Source organism: Oncorhynchus masou, chromosome 14, assembly GCF_036934945.1.
Source record: "Oncorhynchus masou masou isolate Uvic2021 chromosome 14, UVic_Omas_1.1, whole genome shotgun sequence".
NCBI lineage: Eukaryota > Metazoa > Chordata > Actinopteri > Salmoniformes > Salmonidae > Oncorhynchus > Oncorhynchus masou.
Window position 1 is genome coordinate 38719218 of NC_088225.1, and position 15645 is coordinate 38734862.

At 49.9% G+C, this 15645-nt stretch overlaps 1 protein-coding gene across 1 annotated transcript in view; it reads left to right on the forward strand.

Moving 5' to 3' along the window:
* Positions 1-1084: 1084 nt before the first annotated feature.
* Positions 1085-15645, forward strand: part of LOC135554819 (cytosolic Fe-S cluster assembly factor nubp1-like) — an 18275-nt gene continuing 3714 nt past the window's right edge. The window contains exons 1-9 of the mRNA XM_064987267.1: positions 1085-1157; positions 2030-2134; positions 2354-2487; positions 3057-3125; positions 3507-3539; positions 5741-5831; positions 6083-6237; positions 14381-14491; positions 15204-15306. Coding sequence (XP_064843339.1) covers positions 1127-1157; positions 2030-2134; positions 2354-2487; positions 3057-3125; positions 3507-3539; positions 5741-5831; positions 6083-6237; positions 14381-14491; positions 15204-15306 — 832 coding nt within the window. The 5' untranslated portion in view covers positions 1085-1126. The remainder of the gene's footprint in view (positions 1158-2029; positions 2135-2353; positions 2488-3056; positions 3126-3506; positions 3540-5740; positions 5832-6082; positions 6238-14380; positions 14492-15203; positions 15307-15645) is intronic.

Consider the following 15645-nt stretch of genomic DNA (forward strand, 5'->3'; position numbering starts at 1 on the left):
CTTCTTCAGTCCTTTCAGATATTTCCTTATTTGTTCGTATTAAAAAAATATATGCAGCTTTGAATGCTTTTATGTGTGGTATGATTTCTAGTTAGCCCACTGCAGATCTGGATAAACAAATCCACCTTCCACTATGACTGGGACAGACTGGTGGATAGAGGGCAGGATAGACAGAATGGTGGATAGAGGGACAGAATGGTGGATAGAGAGCAGGATAGACAGACTGGTGGATAGAGGGACAGACTGGTGGATAGAGGGACAGACTGGTGGATAGAGGGCAGGATAGACATACTGGTGGATAGAGGGACAGACTGGTGGATAGAGGGACAGACTGGTGGATAGAGGGCAGGATAGACAGACTGGTGGATAGAGGGACAGACTGGTGGATAGAGGGACAGACTGGTGGATAGAGGGCAGGATAGACATACTGGTGGATAGAGGGACAGACTGGTGGATAGAGGGCAGGATAGACAGACTGGTGGATAGAGGGACAGACTGGTGGATAGAGGGACAGACTGGTGGATAGAGGGACAGACTGGTGGTTGGAGGGACAGACTGGTGGATAGAGGGACAGACTGGTGGATAGAGGGACAGACTGGTAGATAGAGGGCAGGATAGACAGACTGGTGGTCTGTATTGACCTGTTGTATAGGAAAAGTCAGCTGGGGGAAGAAAAGCGTAGTGGATAAGGGAAGAACCCCCCCCCCCCTAAAACCCACCTTGATATAGGAGAGATGTATGGAAGCGGACAGGATGGAAGAACATAAACCCACCTTGATATAGGAGAGATACAATGCAATATGGGCCCAAATTGTCTGTTTTTTTGTTTGTTTTTTTAACCTCCATAAATCACTAGGGGCAGCCCCCATTGATTTGAGCCCGTAGTGGGGTGCTCCCATAGCGGGCACGGAGGCCTGGATCCCCCCCTATAACGGATTTAAAAAACAATTCTGAAAATATGGGCCTGGTAACCCGTTCAATCACCAGGCTAGCTGTTTTACAATTATTATAGTGTGTCTATTTTTTTATAGATTAGTCTCTGGTTTCGTCAAACGTGCTTATGCGGAACCTTTTGAGATGAGACGTGATTTCAGTCCGGACGAATATCCACAGCGCCCCAATAAACATGGCTGACATTCCAAGTGATGCGCCACAGCGTGAGTTTATTTTAAGTTTATTATAACAAAACACGCCCGTCTCCAGACACCACGTTTATTATATGTGTTTTTAGCCTCTTATAATGTTAGTTGTTAATTGTTTGTGAATGTTAAGTTTGTTGTCGTTGTTAATGAAGAATAGTTTGTCTGAAAGTTAGCTGGTTAGCCTGTTAGCATAGCTGCCTGTCAAATACTCACCGCACTTCGATACAAAGTGATTTTCTTTAACCTTAATGAACCTCGGTCTCTTAACCTACGTTAATTATCCTAACCTGCTAAGTAAAACTTAATTTCCGTTTTTTCGGGGATTGCCGTGAAAATGGTTTCACCATAAGACAACAGACAGATGGCGCAGTTTTACAAACCAGTTTGACAGATCCATTGAGCAGTGTTTATGTCATGACAGCCAATCAGCTCATTTGTTGTTCAACGCTTATGTGCCGTTTTCATAATGGCTGCTGTGACACATTTTTAAGTAATCGTTCAAATCTTCTCAGTTTAAATAGTTGGGATAATGGGAACAATTCGCATTTCCCATCCCGATTGATACCTCGTACAGGCTCCCTGGTGTCTTAAATCTACACCGGAAGCCTGTCTGACCGTCGTGCAGATGGTCGGGTTGGATCGGCTGGCTCGTCTCTAGGATAAACTGTATCACATGACCTGTCAAAAACATAGACAGGGTTTGTCCAATAAACTATAATATCTTTGGTCAATGGATCTGTGTTTTAACTCATTCAGTCACATGCAAATTAGTGGACAAAGAAACAAGCATTTCCTACATATTCAATCTTGGCACTTCTATTATCTGATTGGTTGGTCATGGTTGTTGTTTTTGATGTATTGACCTGATTGGTTGTTTTGGGTGTCAGACTGCCCGGGTACGGCCAGTGAGCAGGCAGGGAAGACGTCAGCATGTCAGGGTTGTCCCAACCAGAACCTCTGTTCCTCTGGAGCCACTAAAGCACCAGACCCAGGTAAAGACTCAGTCTCTCTGTCTCTGTTCTGCCCTGCACTACTGATTAGTCTGCAATTCCTTGTTTTCAATGTGTGTTTAATGCCTCTCTCTCTTTCCTCACTCACTCCCTCACTCACTCTCTCTCCCCCCCTCCCCGACCCTCTCTCTCTCTCCCCCCCTCCCCGACTCTCTCTCTCTCCCCCCTCCCCGACCCTCTCTCCCTCCCCCTCCCCTGCAGCCATAGAGGAGATAGCAGAGAAGATGTTAACAGTGAAACATAAGATCTTGGTCCTGTCAGGGAAAGGAGGAGTAGGGAAGAGCACCTTCAGCGCACATCTGGCCCACGCCCTGGCTAGTGACGCCACTAAAGAGGTAACACTTCAACATCTCTCTCCCTCTAGCTCTCTGTTCTCCACTCATTTGTTAGGACTCTTTCTCCCCCCCCTCTTTTCTCTCTCTCTTTCTTCTCCCTCTCTCGTGTGGGAAGGTCACCCAGATAGCTGACGACAGTTGGTGTGATCAGAGGAGAAGCTTAGGGCCGTCCGATCAGATCACGTCGTACCGTTAAAACACATTATATCACAGGTTTTCATTCAACTGTCAATGAAATAAAGTAATAAAATAAATAAATACATCATAAAAGCTGAACAAAACTGCCTCTACCTGGTGAAGTCTGCAACCAGTCTGTTTAGTTAACATACCCACTCTGTGTTATCGTCAAACTAAACCTTTCCGTGGGTTTTGTCTCCCCCTGGTGGTCACAAATGGAACATTGGCTGAAAGCTTTAGCTCGGCTCAGTGCTGCCTCTCTGTGGTCAGATGAGGGTATGACGGCTGGATAACGTGTTAATGCACTGGCTAAGTGATACCCGCTAAATCTGCTGTCTGAGGAGATGTTCTACACCATAATCTGTGTGTGTGTGTGTGTGTGTTTTCTCCAGGTTGCTCTCCTAGATGTGGACATCTGTGGTCCGTCCATCCCCAGGATCATGGGTCTGGAGGGAGAGCAGGTAGCAGGATTGTCTCTCTGTCTCTCTCCTCGTGTTATATGGTCATGTGATTGATATCCTCTCTGCTATTGGTCAGATCCCTATCTCGATGCTGTTTTGGTGTTTCAATAAGATGTACCGTTCAAAAGTTTTGGGAGTCACTTAGAAATGTCCTTTTAAAAATAAAATAAAAAACACTTTGTTTTTGGGGGGGGGGTCCATTTTAAATTAACATCCCAAGTTGATCAGAAATACAGTGTAGACATTGTTAATGTTGTAAATTACTATTGTAGCTGGAAACGGCAGATATTTTTATGGAAAGTCTACATAGGTGTACAGAGGCCCATTATCAGCAACCATCACTCCTGTGTTCCAATGGCACGTCTGTCTCTCTGTCTGTAGGTCCATCAGAGTGGTTCTGGCTGGTCTCCTGTGGTGAGTCTTCAATAGAGGAATAGTTCAATGTTTGTTTTCTTTCTTTTTAATATATCAGTTTATTAGTTGTGTTCCAGTATGTAGAGGATAACCTGTGTGTGTGTGTGTGTTCCAGTATGTAGAGGATAACCTGTGTGTGTGTGTGTGTTCCAGTATGTAGAGGATAACCTGTGTGTGTGTGTGTGTGTTCCAGTATGTAGAGGATAACCTGTGTGTGTGTGTGTGTGTTCCAGTATGTAGAGGATAACCTGTGTGTGTGTGTGTGTGTTCCAGTATGTAGAGGATAACCTGTGTGTGTGTGTGTGTGTTCCAGTATGTAGAGGATAACCTGTGTGTGTGTGTGTGTGTTCCAGTATGTAGAGGATAACCTGTGTGTGTGTGTTCCAGTATGTAGAGGATAACCTGTGTGTGTGTGTTCCAGTATGTAGAGGATAACCTGTGTGTGTGTGTTCCAGTATGTAGAGGATAACCTGTGTGTGTGTGTGTGTGTTCCAGTATGTAGAGGATAACCTGTGTGTGTGTGTTCCAGTATGTAGAGGATAACCTGTGTGTGTGTTCCAGTATGTAGAGGATAACCTGTGTGTGTGTGTGTGTGTTCCAGTATGTAGAGGATAACCTGTGTGTGTGTGTTCCAGTATGTAGAGGATAACCTGTGTGTGTGTGTTCCAGTATGTAGAGGATAACCTGTGTGTGTGTGTTCCAGTATGTAGAGGATAACCTGTGTGTGTGTGTTCCAGTATGTAGAGGATAACCTGTGTGTGTGTGTTCCAGTATGTAGAGGATAACCTGTGTGTGTGTGTTCCAGTATGTAGAGGATAACCTGTGTGTGTGTTCCAGTATGTAGAGGATAACCTGTGTGTGTGTTCCAGTATGTAGAGGATAACCTGTGTGTGTTCCAGTATGTAGAGGATAACCTGTGTGTGTGTTCCAGTATGTAGAGGATAACCTGTGTGTGTGTTCCAGTATGTAGAGGATAACCTGTGTGTGTTCCAGTATGTAGAGGATAACCTGTGTGTGTGTTCCAGTATGTAGAGGATAACCTGTGTGTGTGTTCCAGTATGTAGAGGATAACCTGTGTGTGTGTTCCAGTATGTAGAGGATAACCTGTGTGTGTGTTCCAGTATGTAGAGGATAACCTGTGTGTGTGTGTGTTCCAGTATGTAGAGGATAACCTGTGTGTGTGTGTGTTCCAGTATGTAGAGGATAACCTGTGTGTGTGTGTGTTCCAGTATGTAGAGGATAACCTTGCGGTCATGTCTATTGGCTTCCTATAACCTGTGTGTGTGTGTGTGTGTTCCAGTATGTAGAGGATAACCTGTGTGTGTGTTCCAGTATGTAGAGGATAACCTGTGTGTGTGTGTGTGTTCCAGTATGTAGAGGATAACCTGTGTGTGTGTGTGTGTTCCAGTATGTAGAGGATAACCTTGCGGTCATGTCTATTGGCTTCCTATAACCTGTGTGTGTGTGTGTGTGTGTGTGTGTGTTCCAGTATGTAGAGGATAACCTGTGTGTGTGTTCCAGTATGTAGAGGATAACCTGTGTGTGTGTGTGTGTTCCAGTATGTAGAGGATAACCTGTGTGTGTGTGTGTGTTCCAGTATGTAGAGGATAACCTGTGTGTGTGTTCCAGTATGTAGAGGATAACCTGTGTGTGTGTTCCAGTATGTAGAGGATAACCTGTGTGTGTGTGTTCCAGTATGTAGAGGATAACCTGTGTGTGTGTTCCAGTATGTAGAGGATAACCTGTGTGTGTGTTCCAGTATGTAGAGGATAACCTGTGTGTGTGTTCCAGTATGTAGAGGATAACCTGTGTGTGTGTGTTCCAGTATGTAGAGGATAACCTGTGTGTGTGTTCCAGTATGTAGAGGATAACCTGTGTGTGTGTTCCAGTATGTAGAGGATAACCTGTGTGTGTGTGTTCCAGTATGTAGAGGATAACCTGTGTGTGTGTGTTCCAGTATGTAGAGGATAACCTGTGTGTGTGTGTTCCAGTATGTAGAGGATAACCTGTGTGTGTGTGTTCCAGTATGTAGAGGATAACCTGTGTGTGTGTGTTCCAGTATGTAGAGGATAACCTGTGTGTGTGTTCCAGTATGTAGAGGATAACCTGTGTGTGTGTGTTCCAGTATGTAGAGGATAACCTGTGTGTGTGTGTTCCAGTATGTAGAGGATAACCTGTGTGTGTGTGTGTGTGTGTTCCAGTATGTAGAGGATAACCTTGCGGTCATGTCTATTGGCTTCCTACTCAGCAGTCCTGATGATGCTGTTATCTGGAGAGGACCCAAGAAGAACGGTACCCGTGTGTGTGTGTGTGTGTGTGTGTGTGTGTGTGTGTGTGTGTGTGTGTGTGTGTGTTTGTTTAGCTGATACATACTTGTCTGACCTCCAGGGAACTTCCTGGATAAATAAAGATTAACATTACAGGCTATTATAAAAAATAAATAAATCAAGTGTGACTGATGATGATAAGATGTTGACTTTAATTGGTTATTGTCTGTGAGGCTGTGATCTGATTGGCTGTGGTGGTGCTTCACTTCCTGTCAGGGATGATCAAACAGTTCCTGCGAGATGTCGATTGGGGGGAACTGGATTACCTCATCGTGGACACGCCCCCCGGCACCTCTGACGAACACCTGTCTATCGTCCAGTACCTTAGCTCCGCCCACATCGACGGAGCCGTCATCATCACCACCCCGCAGGTAACTACGGCGACTACGGCTCACTAGAGAGAACGGCTAGGTAGCTAAGGCATGTCGCTATGGCAACCGGGCAGCTACAGCATGTTTCTGTTGTAACCGCGGCAACCAGGTAATTTTTATATATATAACGGATGTTGTTTTGACCTTTGCTCTATGTTATGGCCTTGTGGTCAGATCAATCATAAATGACTGACTGTTAGATGGGTTGCTATGACTGGGTGGTTTAACCAGGACTGACTGGGTGGTTTAACCAGGACTGACTGGGTGGTTTAACCAGGACTGACTGGGTGGTTTAACCAGGACTGACTGGGTGGTTTAACCAGGACTGACTGGGTGGTTTAACCAGGACTGACTGGGTGGTTTAACCAGGACTGACTGGGCCGTTTAACCAGGACTGACTGGGCCGTTTAACCAGGACTGACTGGGTGGTTTAACCAGGACTGTCTGGGTGGTTTAACCAGGACTGACTGGGTGGTTTAACCAGGACTGACTGGGTGGTTTAACCAGGACTGACTGGGTCGTTTAACCAGGACTGACTGGGTGGTTTAACCAGGACTGACTGGGTGGTTTAACCAGGACTGACTGGGTGGTTTAACCAGGACTGTCTGGGTGGTTTAACCAGGACTGTCTGGGTCGTTTAACAAGGACTGTCTGGTTAGATGGGTTGCTATGACTGGGTGGTTTAACCAGGACTGTCTGGGTGGTTTAACCAGGACTGACTGGGTGGTTTAACCAGGACTGACTGGGTGGTTTAACCAGGACTGACTGGGTGGTTTAACCAGGACTGACTGGGCCGTTTAACCAGGACTGACTGGGCCGTTTAACCAGGACTGACTGGGTGGTTTAACCAGGACTGACTGGGTGGTTTAACCAGGACTGACTGGGTGGTTTAACCAGGACTGACTGGGTGGTTTAACCAGGACTGACTGGGTGGTTTAACCAGGACTGACTGGGTGGTTTAACCAGGACTGACTGGGTGGTTTAACCAGGACTGACTGGGTGGTTTAACCAGGACTGACTGGATGGTTTAACCAGGACTGTCTGGGTGGTTTAACCAGGACTGTCTGGGTGGTTTAACCAGGACTGTCTGGGTGGTTTAACCAGGACTGACTGGGTGGTTTAACCAGGACTGTCTGGGTCGTTTAACCAGGACTGTCTGGGTCGTTTAACCAGGACTGTCTGGTTAGATGGGTTGCTATGACTGGGTGGTTTAACCAGGACTGTCTGGGTCGTTTAACCAGGACTGACTGGGTGGTTTAACCAGGACTGACTGGGTGGTTTAACCAGGACTGACTGGGTGGTTTAACCAGGACTGACTGGGTGTTTTAACCAGGACTGACTGGGCCGTTTAACCAGGACTGACTGGGCCGTTTAACCAGGACTGACTGGGCCGTTTAACCAGGACTGACTGGGCGGTTTAACCAGGACTGACTGGGTCGTTTAACCAGGACTGACTGGGTGGTTTAACCAGGACTGACTGGGTCGTTTAACCAGGACTGACTGGGTGGTTTAACCAGGACTGACTGGGTCATTTAACCAGGACTGTCTGGTTAGATGGGTTGCTATGACTGGGTGGTTTAACCAGGACTGTCTGGGTGGTTTAACCAGGACTGTCTGGGTGGTTTAACCAGGACTGTCTGGGTGGTTTAACCAGGACTGACTGGGTGGTTTAACCAGGACTGTCTGGGTGGTTTAACCAGGACTGTCTGGGTCGTTTAACCAGGACTGTCTGGTTAGATGGGTTGCTATGACTGGGTGGTTTAACCAGGACTGTCTGGGTGGTTTAACCAGGACTGACTGGGTGGTTTAACCAGGACTGACTGGGTGGTTTAACCAGGACTGACTGGGTGGTTTAACCAGGACTGACTGGGCGGTTTAACCAGGACTGACTGGGCCGTTTAACCAGGACTGACTGGGCCGTTTAACCAGGACTGACTGGGTCGTTTAACCAGGACTGTCTGGGTGGTTTAACCAGGACTGTCTGGGTGGTTTAACCAGGACTGTCTGGTTAGATGGGTTGCTATGACTGGGTGGTTTAACCAGGACTGACTGGGTCGTTTAACCAGGACTGTCTGGGTGGTTTAACCAGGACTGTCTGGGTGGTTTAACCAGGACTGTCTGGGTGGTTTAACCAGGACTGACTGGGTGGTTTAACCAGGACTGTCTGGGTGGTTTAACCAGGACTGTCTGGGTCGTTTAACCAGGACTGTCTGGTTAGATGGGTTGCTATGACTGGGTGGTTTAACCAGGACTGTCTGGGTGGTTTAACCAGGACTGACTGGGTGGTTTAACCAGGACTGACTGGGTGGTTTAACCAGGACTGACTGGGCGTTTTAACCAGGACTGACTGGGCCGTTTAACCAGGACTGACTGAGCCGTTTAACCAGGACTGACTGGGTGGTTTAACCAGGACTGACTGGGTCGTTTAACCAGGACTGACTGGGTCGTTTAACCAGGACTGTCTGGTTAGATGGGTTGCTATGTCTGGGTGCTTTAACCAGGACTGTCTGGGTGCTTTAACCAGGACTGTCTGGGTGGTTTAACCAGGACTGTCTGGGTGGTTTAACCAGGACTGACTGGGTGGTTTAACCAGGACTGACTGGGTGGTTTAACCAGGACTGACTGGGTCGTTTAACCAGGACTGTCTGGGTCGTTTAACCAGGACTGTCTGGGTCGTTTAACCAGGACTGACTGGGTCGTTTAACCAGGACTGACTGGGTCGTTTAACCAGGACTGACTGGGTCGTTTAACCAGGACTGACTGGGTCGTTTAACCAGGACTGACTGGGTGGTTTAACCAGGACTGACTGGGTGGTTTAACCAGGACATTAGCCTGTCTGGTTAGATGGGTGGGGTTATGACAGGGTAGTTTAACCAGGACATTAGCCTGTCTAGTGGGGTTATGACAGGGTAGTTTAACCAGGACATTAGCCTGTCTGGTGGGGTTATGACAGGGTAGTTTAACCAGGACATTAGTCTGTCTGGTGGGGTTATGACAGGGTAGTTTAACCAGGACATTAGCCTGTCTGGTGGGGTTATGACAGGGTAGTTTAACCAGGACATTAGCCTGTCTGGTGGGGTTATGACAGGGTAGTTTAACCAGGACATTAGCCTGTCTGGTTAGATGGGTGGGGTTATGACAGGGCAGTTTAACCAGGACATTAGCCTGTCTGGTGGGGTTATGACAGGGTAGTTTAACCAGGACATTAGCCTGTCTGGTGGGGTTATGACAGGGTAGTTTAACCAGGACATTAGCCTGTCTGGTTAGATGGGTGGGGTTATGACAGGGTAGTTTAACCAGGACATTAGCCTGTCTGGTTAGATGGGTGGGGTTATGACAGGGTAGTTTAACCAGGACATTAGCCTGTCTGGTTAGATGGGTGGGGTTATGACAGGGTAGTTTAACCAGGACATTAGCCTGTCTGGTTAGATGGGTGGGGTTATGACAGGGTAGTTTAACCAGGACATTAGCCTGTCTGGTGGGGTTATGACAGGGTAGTTTAACCAGGACATTAGCCTGTCTGGTGGGGTTATGACAGGGTAGTTTAACCAGGACATTAGCCTGTCTGGTTAGATGGGTGGGGTTATGACAGGGTAGTTTAACCAGGACATTAGCCTGTCTGGTGGGGTTATGACAGGGTAGTTTAACCAGGACATTAGCCTGTCTGGTGGGGTTATGACAGGGTAGTTTAACCAGGACATTAGCCTGTCTGGTGGGGTTATGACAGGGTAGTTTAACCAGGACATTACCCTGTCTGGTGGGGTTATGACAGGGTAGTTTAACCAGGACATTAGCCTGTCTGGTGGGGTTATGACAGGGTAGTTTAACCAGGACATTAGCCTGTCTGGTGGGGTTATGACAGGGTAGTTTAATCCAGGACATTAGCCTGTCTGGTGGGGTTATGACAGGGTAGTTTAACCAGGACATTAGCCTGTCTGGTGGGGTTATGACAGGGTAGTTTAACCAGGACATTAGCCTGTCTGGTGGGGTTATGACAGGGTAGTTTAACCAGGACATTAGCCTGTCTGGTGGGGTTATGACAGGGTAGTTTAACCAGGACATTAGCCTGTCTGGTGGGGTTATGACAGGGTAGTTTAACCAGGACATTAGCCTGTCTGGTTGGGTTATGACAGGGTAGTTTAACCAGGACATTAGCCTGTCTGGTGGGGTTATGACAGGGTAGTTTAACCAGGACATTAGCCTGTCTGGTTAGATGGGTGGGGTTATGACAGGGCAGTTTAACCAGGACATTAGCCTGTCTGGTTAGATGGGTGGGGTTATGACAGGGTAGTTTAACCAGGACATTAGCCTGTCTGGTGGGGTTATGACAGGGTAGTTTAACCAGGACATTAGCCTGTCTGGTGGGGTTATGACAGGGTAGTTTAACCAGGACATTAGCCTGTCTGGTGGGGTTATGACAGGGTAGTTTAACCAGGACATTAGCCTGTCTGGTGGGGTTATGACAGGGTAGTTTAACCAGGACATTAGCCTGTCTGGTGGGGTTATGACAGGGCAGTTTAACCAGGACATTAGCCTGTCTGGTTAGATGGGTGGGGTTATGACAGGGTAGTTTAACCAGGACATTAGCCTGTCTGGTTAGATGGGTGGGGTTATGACAGGGTAGTTTAACCAGGACATTAGCCTGTCTGGTTAGATGGGTGGGGTTATGACAGGGTAGTTTAACCAGGACATTAGCCTGTCTGGTTAGATGGGTGGGGTTATGACAGGGTAGTTTAACCAGGACATTAGCCTGTCTGGTTAGATGGGTGGGGTTATGACAGGGTTGTTTAACCAGGACATTAGCCTGTCTGGTGGGGTTATGACAGGGTAGTTTAACCAGGACATTAGCCTGTCTGGTTAGATGGGTGGGGTTATGACAGGGTAGTTTAACCAGGACATTAGCCTGTCTGGTTAGATGGGTGGGGTTATGACAGGGTAGTTTAACCAGGACATTAACCTGTCTGGTTAGATGGGTGGGGTTATGACAGGGTAGTTTAACCAGGACATTAGCCTGTCTGGTTAGATGGGTGGGGTTATGACAGGGTAGTTTAACCAGGACATTACCCTGTCTGGTAGATGGGTGGGGTTATGACAGGGTAGTTTAACCAGGACATTAGCCTGTCTGGTTAGATGGGTGGGGTTATGACAGGGTAGTTTAACCAGGACATTAGCCTGTCTGGTTAGATGGGTGGGGTTATGACAGGGTAGTTTAACCAGGACATTAGCCTGTCTGGTTAGATGGGTGGGGTTATGACAGGGTAGTTTAACCAGGACATTAGCCTGTCTGGTTAGATGGGTGGGGTTATGACAGGGTAGTTTAACCAGGACATTAGCCTGTCTGGTGGGGTTATGACAGGGTAGTTTAACCAGGACATTAGCCTGTCTGGTGGGGTTATGACAGGGTAGTTTAACCAGGACATTAGCCTGTCTGGTGGGGTTATGACAGGGTAGTTTAACCAGGACATTAGCCTGTCTGGTTAGATGGGTGGGGTTATGACAGGGTAGTTTAACCAGGACATTAGCCTGTCTGGTTAGATGGGTGGGGTTATGACAGGGTAGTTTAACCAGGACATTACCCTGTCTGGTTAGATGGGTGGGGTTATGACAGGGTAGTTTAACCAGGACATTAGCCTGTCTGGTTAGATGGGTGGGGTTATGACAGGGTAGTTTAACCAGGACATTAGCCTGTCTGGTTAGATGGGTGGGGTTATGACAGGGTAGTTTAACCAGGACATTAGCCTGTCTGGTTAGATGGGTGGGGTTATGACAGGGTAGTTTAACCAGGACATTAGCCTGTCTGGTTAGATGGGTGGGGTTATGACAGGGTAGTTTAACCAGGACATTAGCCTGTCTGGTTAGATGGGTGGGGTTATGACAGGGTAGTTTAACCAGGACATTACCCTGTCTGGTTAGATGGGTGGGGTTATGACAGGGTAGTTTAACCAGGACATTAGCCTGTCTGGTTAGATGGGTGGGGTTATGACAGGGTAGTTTAACCAGGACATTAGTCTGTCCTGTGGGGTTATGACAGGGTAGTTTAACCAGGACATTAGCCTGTCTGGTGGGGTTATGACAGGGTAGTTTAACCAGGACATTAGCCTGTCTGGTGGGGTTATGACAGGGTAGTTTAACCAGGACATTAGTCTGTCTGGTGGGGTTATGACAGGGTAGTTTAACCAGGACATTAGCCTGTCTGGTGGGGTTATGACAGGGTAGTTTAACCAGGACATTAGCCTGTCTGGTGGGGTTATGACAGGGTAGTTTAACCAGGACATTAGCCTGTCTGGTTAGATGGGTGGGGTTATGACAGGGTAGTTTAACCAGGACATTAGCCTGTCTGGTGGGGTTATGACAGGGTAGTTTAACCAGGACATTAGCCTGTCTGGTTAGATGGGTGGGGTTATGACAGGGTAGTTTAACCAGGACATTAGCCTGTCTGGTTAGATGGGTGGGGTTATGACAGGGTAGTTTAACCAGGACATTAGCCTGTCTGGTGGGGTTATGACAGGGTAGTTTAACCAGGACATTAGCCTGTCTGGTTAGATGGGTGGGGTTATGACAGGGTAGTTTAACCAGGACATTAGCCTGTCTGGTGGGGTTATGACAGGGCAGTTTAACCAGGACATTAGCCTGTCTGGTTAGATGGGTGGGGTTATGACAGGGTAGTTTAACCAGGACATTAGCCTGTCTGGTGGGGTTATGACAGGGTAGTTTAACCAGGACATTAGCCTGTCTGGTTAGATGGGTGGGGTTATGACAGGGCAGTTTAACCAGGACATTAGCCTGTCTGGTGGGGTTATGACAGGGTAGTTTAACCAGGACATTAGCCTGTCTGGTGGGGTTATGACAGGGTAGTTTAACCAGGACATTAGTCTGTCTGGTTAGATGGGTGGGGTTATGACAGGGAAGTTTAACCAGGACATTAGCCTGTCTGGTTAGATTGGTGTGGTTATGACAGGGTAGTTTAACCAGGACATTAGCCTGTCGGGTGGGGTTATGACAGGGTAGTTTAACCAGGACATTAGCCTGTCTGGTTAGATTGGTGTGGTTATGACAGGGTAGTTTAACCAGGACATTAGCCTGTCTGGTTAGATGGGTGGGGTTATGACAGGGTAGTTTAACCAGGACATTAGCCTGTCTGGTTAGATGGGTGGGGTTATGACAGGGTAGTTTAACCAGGACATTAGCCTGTCTGGTTGGGTTATGACAGGGTAGTTTAACCAGGACATTAGCCTATCTGGTGGGGTTATGACAGGGTAGTTTCGGTTTACGGTGCCTGATTACAACTCAACTCAGCTTTCCCGTAACTCTCCCCCCTCTCTCCTCCCTCCCTCTCTCTCCCCCCTCTTCCCTCCCTCTCTCTCTTCCCTCTCTCACCCCTCCATGTCTCTCCCCCCTCTTCCCTCCCTCCCTCTCTCTCCCCCCTCCTCCCTCCCTCTCTCTCACCCCTCCTCTCTCTCCCCCCCTCCCTCCCTCCCCCTCCCCCCCCCCTCCCCCCTCCCTCCCTCCCCCCCTCCTCCCCCCCCCCCCCCCCCCCCCCCCCCTCCCCCCCCCCCCCCCCCCCCCCCCCCCCCCCCCCCCCCCCCCCCCCCCCCCCCCCCCCCCCCCCCCCCCCCCCCCCCCCCCCCCCCCCCCCCCCCCCCTCCCCCCCCCCCCCCCCCCCCCCCCCCCCCCCCCCCCCCCCCCCCCCCCCCCCCCCTCCCCCTCCCCCCCCCCCCCTCCCCCTCCCCCCCTCCTCCCCCTCCTCCCCCCTCCCCCCCCCCCCCCTCCCCCCCCCCTCCCTCCCCTCCCTCCCTCCCCCTCCCCCCCCCCTCCCCCCTCCCCCCCCTCCTCCCCCTCCTCCCTCCCTCTCCTCCCTCCCTCCCTCCTCCCCCCCCTCCCCCCTCCCCCTCCCCCCCCTCCCCTCCCCCCCCCCCCCCTCCTCCCTCCCTCCTCCCTCCCTCCTCCCCCCTCCCCCTCCCCCCTCCCCCCCTCCTCCCTCCCCCCCTCCCCCCTCCCCCCTCCCCCCCTCCTCCCTCCCCCTCCCCCTCCTCCTCCCTCCTCCTCCCTCCTCCCCCTCCCCCTCCCCCCCCCCCTCCCCCCTCCCCCTCCCCCCCCCTCCCCCTCCCCCCTCCCCCCCCCCCCCCCCCCCTCCCCTCTCCAGGAGGTGTCTCTTCAGGACGTCAGGAAGGAGATCAGGTTCTGTCAGAAGGTCCAGCTGCCCATCATAGGAGTGGTGGAGAACATGAGTGGGTTTGTCTGTCCCAAATGCAAGGTGAGAGTTTTATTCATTTATATATATTTATGTGTATATTTGGACAATGTGTAATTTTCTCTCATAAAGACAGACACCCTTCATTGGCATGATGTGTAACCCTTTCTCTTTCCCCCCTCGTCTCTCTCTCTCCCCTCTCTCTCTCTCTCCCCTCTCTCTCCTCTCCCTTCTCTCTCCTCTCCTTTCTCCTCTCCTTTCTCTCTCCTCTCCTTTCTCTCTCCTCTCCTTTCTCTCCCCTCTCTCCTCTCCTTTCTCTCCTTTCTCTCTCCTCTCCTTTCTCTCTCCTCTCCTTTCTCTCCTTTCTCTCCTCTCCTCTCCTTTCTCTCCCCTCTCTCTCTCTCCTCTCTCTCCTCTCCTCTCTCTCCTTTCTCTCCTCTCCTCTCTCTCTTTCTCTCTCCTCTCCTCTCTCTCCTTTCTCTCTCCTCTCCTTTCTCTCTCCCTCTCCTTTCTCTCTCCTCTCCTTTCTCTCTCTCTCTCCTCTCTCCCTCTCCTCTCTCTCCTTTCTCTCCCTCTCCTCTCTCTCCTTTCTTCTCTCTCCCTCTCTCCTTTCTCTCTCCTCTCCTTTCTCTCTCCTCTCCTTTCTCTCTCCTCTCCTTTCTCTCTCCTCTCCTTTCTCTCCCCTCTCCCTCTCTCTCTCCCTCTCCTCCCTCTCCCCTCTCACTCCCTCCTCTCTCGTCTCTCTCCCCATCTCTCTCCCTCCCCCCTCCTCAAGAACACGTCTCAGATCTTCCCCCCCACCACGGGAGGAGCAGAGAGGATGTGTGAAGAGATGAACCTTACTCTGCTAGGACGAGTCCCACTGGACCCCAGGATAGGTACTGGACCCCAGGGTAGATACTGGACCCCAGGGTAGATACTGGACCCCAGGGTAGATACTGGACCCCAGGGTAGGTAATGGACCCCAGGGTAGATACTGGACCCCAGGATAGATACTGGACCCCAGGGTAGATACTGGACCCCAGGGTAGGTACTGGACCCCAGGGTAGATACTGGACCCCAGGGTAGATACTGGACCCCAGGGTAGATACTGGACCCCAGGGTAGATACTGGACCCCAGGGTAGATAATGGACCCCAGGGTAGGTACTGGACCCCAGGGTAGGTACTGGACCCCAGGGTAGATACTGGACCCCAGGGTAGATACTGGAACCCAGGG